The 7464-nt window shown below is 48.6% G+C and overlaps 1 protein-coding gene across 1 annotated transcript; it reads right to left on the minus strand.

Annotated features, from left to right (window-relative positions):
- Window positions 1-4998: 4998 nt before the first annotated feature.
- LOC111372987 lies at window positions 4999-7104 on the minus strand. Its single transcript, XM_022995427.1, has 5 exons — window positions 6368-7104; window positions 6020-6164; window positions 5441-5920; window positions 5106-5205; window positions 4999-5024 (listed from the first exon to the last, which is right to left on the minus strand). Exons 1-5 carry the CDS (start codon window positions 7102-7104, stop codon window positions 4999-5001), a joined length of 1488 nt encoding a protein of 495 aa, XP_022851195.1.
- Between the last annotated feature and the right edge of the window lie 360 nt (window positions 7105-7464).

Here is a 7464-nt window from a genome sequence, read left to right on the forward strand (position 1 = left end):
GGAACCCCCCCCCCCCCCCCCCCCGGCAAAAAAAAAAAAACAACCAATCCCAACTTGCATCAAAAAAATAAAATAGAATACTTTTCTTTTCCTTTTCTCTTTTCGGAGTTTTAAGTAAAAAATTTCCTTTAGCTCTTGTTTGACAAAACTTTGTTTTGAAAACTAATATTTGTGGAAAATGTGTGATTAAAAAGTAGAAAAAGATATGTGAAAATAATTTTTTAGAGCATATGATTGAAAACGAGTGTAAGAAAAATCCTTTTAAATAAGTTTTATCGAAAAGAAAGATGGACCACAAATCATGATTAACTGCGTGAATAGTATATGAACTTTACCTTATGAACCAAAATCATACATTAATTCAACTTTATATCATACATGAATTCACAATTTTGTATTATATTCATACATGAATTAATTCCCATTAGTGATAACGAATGGAATTATCCATGTGGCAAAGATGTAAAAAATTTGACAAGCTAGTTACGTGAATTGAACATCAACTTTTCTCTCTCTATCATAATCATACGTGAGCTTTATCCTTGTATCAAAAATCCTGCAAAATTGAACTTTGTATCAAAATCGTACATGAACTTATAAATTTATATCATGTCAGTAGATAAATCTATTCTTGTATGTCAAAATTAACAAAATAATCTACGAACAAATGCCGTATAAGAAAATATACAACATTTTCTTTTCATTTCTTCTTAGTCTGTTCGTTTTTTGACATCGGAGAAAGAAGAAAAAACTGATTACAGAATTATCAAACAGTTTTTGAATTAATAAACTTATAACATATGTTGACCTCCAAAAATGGCTCCTCCACGTGGCTAACTTATAGCTACTCCACGTATTCCTCCCTGCGTAATGAACAAACGGTCAGGCGCACACGGCCGGGACCGACGGGGGTGGTGGCGACCGTATACACTCCGACGGTCAAGTCAGATTTGGGTGGTCGGAACAGTGCCCAAGAGCTACACAAATCAATCAATAAAGGGGGGGAGGAGGATATATAAACTTGTTATGGAATGCTATGTATTGAGAGTTTCATTACCTTTGCCTCTTGCCAAGCCTTGGGTATTTATAGGTGGTATGAACCGCGGGATATGGAACGCGTGTATACATCTGACGGTATGAAGTGTCTGCTCATAGGCGTCAATCAGCCGCGCTTGTAGAGTGGGCAGACAGTTTGTTTCCCTCGAGTTGAATTGACATAAAGTTGATAAGTCACATCAAGTAGCCTCATGAGGACGTCAAATCAATTTAAACCTTAGGTGCAGGACAAATCTTAAATTGGCGGCGGATCTTCTAACCGGGGTCCACTTGATCTCGACCTCGGAGGTGAGATGCTTCAGCAGTTCAGTAGTAGGAATCGACATATCACTTCGGAGAAGCTTCGGGAGGGTCGTTTTTAGGTCGGAGTAGGTGGTGAGATGGCACTTCAGTATCGAGGCGTAACAGTGGTCCCCCAAATCTGGGGGTGAATATTTATATTATGCGCGGATTTGCTTTCCTGACAGGGCCGCGAGTCATGGGGTCGATTCGTCGCAGCAGCCGAGGTTAGGAGAATAGGCAGATGCGGGGCATTCACGTCAGGCGCGTCCCAGATTTGCGAAGTTGGAGAAAGGGCTCAGCTGCCGTCGATGCACTGACAGAACAGGTCGACGCGTGGGGATAGCTGAAACTTTGTAAAGCATGGGAGGAAACGCAGCGTCCGAGGCGATGACCCAATGGGGCGTTCGCGTCAGGTGCGTCCAAGCTTTGTAAAGTTGGAGAAGGAACTCATCTCGCACCGATGCGTTGACAGGAAGAGGTCGACGCGTGGGAAGATGGCTGAAACTTTCTAAAGCATGGGAGGAAAATGCAGCTTACGAGGCGACGACCCAATGGGCCGTTCGCGTCAGGTGCGTCTAGAGGAACTCATCTCGCACCGATGTGTTGACAGGAAGAGGTCGACGCTTGGGGAGATGGCTGAAACTTTGTAAAGCATGGGAGGAAAACGTAGCGTCCGAGGCGACGACCCAATGGGCCGTTCGCGTCAGGTGCGTCCAAGCTTTGTAAAGTTGGAGGAGGAGCTCATCTGAGGCGACCCAAACGTCCAATGATTTGACAACTGTTGCGTGTTTCCAAGGTGACAGTTGGGTGCCATGCCCATTCTCCTAAAAGGCTGCTGCGGCTAGTAATTATTATTGACGGATGGTTGTAATCGAGGTGACGCGTTTCAATTTAGCGTGAAGGTCACAGCGACATCTTGGGCATAGATCAAATCTGGCGTTTCATTTCAACGGCCCGGATTGAGGATGCGACAAACGGCTTAGATTGATCGCATTTGAATTCAACGGTGGAGATTGGACTTGTTTTTCCTATAAAAGGAGGACTCTGGGGTTTTCTCAGAGTTTTCTACTTTCGCAAGACTAAAACCATAATTTGCTCTCAAATTTTCGGCGATTTTCGACGTTTTACAAGCAACTCCGACGAGAGAGAACGATACCTCCGGCGATCCTGCATCATTCCCAGCTAGGAAAAACTTCCAAACCCATAAGTTTCAGCACCCATTTGGACTGTAAAAAATTTCTTAACGAATGGCCTCGGAAGGGAGTTCTGGTTTGGGGAGGGGCTTAGAAATAGTGAGGGTGGATGAGCCCATTGTGGCGACCTCCTCAGAAATAGTTGGGGCAATAATGGGGGGGGAGAACATATGGAAGCGACCAGATAGTCCCCCAGATACTTCTGTGCATTGGGGGGCGTCGGACTACCCATCAAAATTGAGGGAGGCCGACCTGGGTAGACTTAGGACAGAATATAGGATCCCAGACATTATAGACTTGATTCTCCCCGGGCCGGAAGAGAGAGCCTGTTACCCAAGGCCAGGCTGTGTGGCCATTAGTGAGGCGATCCTTAGGGCCGGACTTAGGCTGCCTATCCACCCATTCTTTAGGTTGGTGCTTAGGTCTTACGGTCTAGCCCCGACACAGCTCAATCCAAACTCCTGGAGCCAGATGGTGGGCTCCTGGATGTTGTGGAAAGAGGCATCATTAGGGGTGGAGATGCCCCTTTCCGTTTTCTAGACCCTCTATATACCCAAGGTTACTGTCGGGGGGGGGGGGGGAATAAGACCCGGGGTTGGTACTACCTAACATCATGGGGTTCCCACACTCCATTTGTGATCGATCTGTCGAGCTCCATCAAGGAATGGAAGAGCTCATGGTGCTGGGCAGCTGGGCGATGGGACACAATGGAGGGGGACACCCTGGCGCCTCTTACAGTCCCGGCGAAGTTTTCAACACTTAGTGAGTATAGTTGTTGCTCCTTTTATTTTCTCTTCGGTTTGGCCTGTGTCTAACAGTTATGTTTGCTTTCGTAGGTTCTCTTCCTCGGTGTGAGCTATCAACAGAGGACTTCGACACTATCTGTGTCATTTATCAGCTGCCTCAGAAGAAGAGGTCCTACCACAGGCTGATCCGTAAGAACATCCATTTCATCACTCACGATTTAATGGCGTCTCAAGGTAATAGGACCGAAGCCCATACTTTTTTATTCCGAACTCCCTAGACTTGTACTAATTCCTTATTCGTTTCTTTGCAGATAACTTCAGCAAGAAGCTACCCGTACGCCCCGACTTCAAGACCATCCAGAAAATGAAGGCCGAGGCACGGGCGCTGAAGGCCTCCTTCTCTTCGTATAAGAAGCAAATGGAGGAGCTGGTGGAGGCCAGTAAGAGGCTCCAGCCCCCGACGGAGGAGGAGGTTCAGGAGGATCCGGAGGCTGACCTCCGAAGGAAGGGCAAGAAGAGTGCTGCCCCTTCTAGACGCCCAACTGTGGCGAGGCCACCCCCAGTTTTGAGGCAGACAACTATTCCCACGGGGGTGGCCCTCCCAGAGAGAAGCCCCGCTTCAGCAGAGCCTGTCGCTGCCCCGGACACAGCGCCCCTTGCGGCTGTACCCATTGAACAAGCTCCGGGGCAGCAGAGGAGAAAAAGGGCCCGCTCTACCAAAGAGGTTGATTTCCTGGGCACCAATCAAGAGGAGCCCGTAAGGGAGGTGTTGGAGGCTCTTCCTCCAGAGACAGCTGCTGTGGCGGTGGTCCACAGCAAATATTGTACTGAAGAGTGGTGGGACCACACCGCCTCCTGCACGGTCGAAGACTTGGTGGCGGCGAACAGCACCTGCGTGGCCCGGGCACTAAGCACAAGCATCCAGCTCGAGGGCTTGGTGAAGGATCTAAACTCCAAGAGGGAGGACCTCGTCAAGCGCCTCGAGGAGGCGATGCATTATGGGGATGCTGTGCGAGCTGCCCAGGCCAAAGCCACCAAGGCAGAGGAGGGGAAGAGAGCTACTGAGGTCCAGCTTGCTACTTCGCAGGTAGAGGTGGAGCGGCTGAAGAAAGAGCTCTACGAAGTGGAGTGCCAAGTGGCTGCGGTGACTCGGCGACTTGACCACGCTAACGAGCACCATAAGCTCGCCACCGATGCTCTGGAGGCCTCTAACAGAGAAAAGGCGGAGCTGAAGCAACAGACAGAGGCCCAGTCAGTGGAGATTGCCTCTCTGAAGAAGGAATTAAAGTCTGCGGGGGAGGTGGCGGTTCAGAATTTTATTGATCACTTCGAAGACCATCCCCTTTACGACGACTTTGCCAACTTCTGGGCCTCGTGGAGTGCCCAAAGCCTACTAGGTCGACTGAAGGAGGTGCATCCTACCCTGGACATCTCTCAACTGGAGGCAGAGCTTGGGGGACCCACTGGAGGTCGGCCTGATAAGGTTACTGAGGAGGCTCCAGAGGCCCAGGAGACGGCCAGTGCTGAAATTCCTCCCACAGATTAGGGTTTCCTTTTTATTTTGTAATGGCTTCGGCCCCCAATGTACTTTAATTTTATAAAATGGAATGAAAAATTTTGTTAAATTTCTGTTAAGTCTTTTGGCTTCTGCTTCTTTGTATTCCTTTTGTTTTATACTTGTATGAATGACAAACATTAGACTAATTGCCTCGTGACAACGATCAGTTAACAATTGTGAACCGGTCCGCTTAAGCAAACATAAGTCCAAACACTTAAGTGAGCAGGAAGTGATTCCTCACTTCAACTTCTTAATAATCTGAGGTCAGACCAATTGGCGAAACACGAGGAACCGCTTGGTAATCAGCTAATAATTGACGATCGGATCGCTCAAATGAACCTTCCGAAGAACTGAAGAAACTATTACCTAGCTGATCTGGTTTGGAACTGGAAATTCATTACTAAGATAAATTACACCACCCTTTACAAAGGCGATTCCATCATTTAATAAACTTTACAACCAAGGTCAGATCGGAACAACCGATTAGCTATGACAACTTAGGATCAGATCGGAACAGTCTTATCACTGGTAGTATTTTCTCAAGTGCTCGACGTTCCACTTGTGAGGTAGCATTCTTCCTGACTTATCTTCGACCTCGAAGGTACCAGGTCGGGATTCCCCCGAATGCGGTAAGGGCATTCCCAGTTCGGGCCAAAAACTCCTGACCCGGTTGGTTTTGAAGATTGAAAAACTCTTTTGAGGACGAGGTCGCCCAAGCGGAGAGTTCTGTTTCTGACCTTGGAGTTGTAAAAGTGGGTCATCTTGCGATGATATTTTGCCAAGGTCATTTGGGAAGCGTCTCTCTTTTCCTCAAGGAGGTGTAGTTCACTTATGCGCGCCTCATCGTTGCTGATCTCATTGAAATGTATCCGTCGATGTGATGGGACCCCAACTTGGACCGGACTCATTGCTTCGGCTCCGTAGGTCATGGAAAATGGGGTCTCGCCGGTTGCAGTCCGGCAAGTCGTTCTGATGGCCCAGAGGACGTGGGGGAGTTCGTCAACCCAGGTGCCTTTCGAGGCATCCAGTTTCCTTTTCAGGGTGTGCTTGATAGTTTTGTTCACTGCTTCAACCTGTCCATTTGCCTGGGGGTGATGCGGAGTCGAGAAGTCCTTCTTTATGCCCAGTTCGTCGCATAAGTCTCGCATCTTCCTGTTGTCGAACTGCCGCCCATTATCAGAGACAATGGAGTGGGGGATGCCGAATCTGCAAATGACGTTTTTCCAAACGAACTTCGTAGTATTGGCCTCGGTGATTCGGGCAAGGGGTTCTGCCTCGACCCACTTAGTGAAGTAGTCGATGGCGACAATGGCGAAAGTTGAGCTTCCCCTTCCTTTTGGGAGTGGACCAATGAAGTCGATGCCCCACTTGGCGAATGGCCAAGGGCTGGTCACTACAGAGAGGCTCTGAGCAGGCTGTCTTTGCACGTTAGAGAAGCGCTGGCACTTGTCACATTTTTGGACAAATTGGCAAGCGTCCCTTTTCAGGGTTGGCCAGAAGTAGCCTTGATGGATAACCTTGTGTGCCAGAGCCGTCCCTCCGGAGTGATTTCCGCAGATCCCTTCATGTATCTCTCTGAGTATGTATGTGGCCTCTTGCCGTCCACACATCGAAGAAGGGGCGAAGCGAAACCTCTCTTGTAAAGGATGTCTTCTTGAAGGACGAAGTGTGCAGCCCTTCTTCTAAATTTTCTTACCTCGCCTCTGGAAGCAGGCAGTGTTTGCTCCTTCAGATACGTGATTATGGGCTGCATCCACAAGGGGGTGCCTTCTATCCACGGTAACTCTTCGCCTTCGAAGGTGGAGGGCCTCGATAAGTGCTCAATGGGGACGATGCTTAGAAGCTCTGAGTCCATGCTGCTGGCTAACTTTGAGAGGGCATCTGCATGGGAATTTTCTAGGCGGGGGACTTGAGTCAGTTCGAACCTTTCGAAATGGGGAATTATGTCCAAAACCAGCTTCAAGTATGCGAGCATGTTACCATCTTTGGCTGCGAAATCCCCATTTACCTGATTTACTATGAGCTGAGAATCGCTGCTTGCTAGGAGCTTCCTGACCTGCATTTCCTTAGCGAGCCTTAGACCTGCCAGAAGGGCCTCATATTCGACTGCGTTGTTCGAGGCTCTAAAGCCGAATCTCACAGCACAATTTAGAAAATGGCCTTCTGGGCTTTCCAACACGATTCCTGTCCCCGTGCCAGCCTCTCCTGAAGACCCATCTACAAACAACTTCCATGTGGGGGGCTCGGTCGGTTCCATTAGGGCCTCCATTTCTGGGGCTTTGGTAAACTCGACCATAAAATCGGCAAGGGCCTGGCCCTTGATAGCGCGTCTAGGTCGGAACGTGAATCGAACTCACTGAGCTCAATAGCCCATTTCAGCAGGCGTCCCGACGCGTCCGTTTTCTACATCACTTGTCTTAAAGGGAAATTGGTGAGGACTTGTATTGAGTGGGCTTGGAAGTATGGCCTCAGATTTCTTAAGGCTGTGATAAGTGCGAGTGCCAGTTTTTCCATGTCGGAGTAGCATGTTTCAGCTGGGAGAAGTGCTTTGCTGATGTAATACATCGGCAATTGACGCTCATTTTCTTCCCTGGTTAGGACCGCGCTGACTGCCACGTCTGAAACTGCT

Source organism: Olea europaea, unplaced genomic scaffold (assembly GCF_002742605.1).
Source record: "Olea europaea var. sylvestris unplaced genomic scaffold, O_europaea_v1 scaffold1060, whole genome shotgun sequence".
NCBI classification, from domain to species: Eukaryota; Viridiplantae; Streptophyta; class Magnoliopsida; order Lamiales; family Oleaceae; genus Olea; species Olea europaea.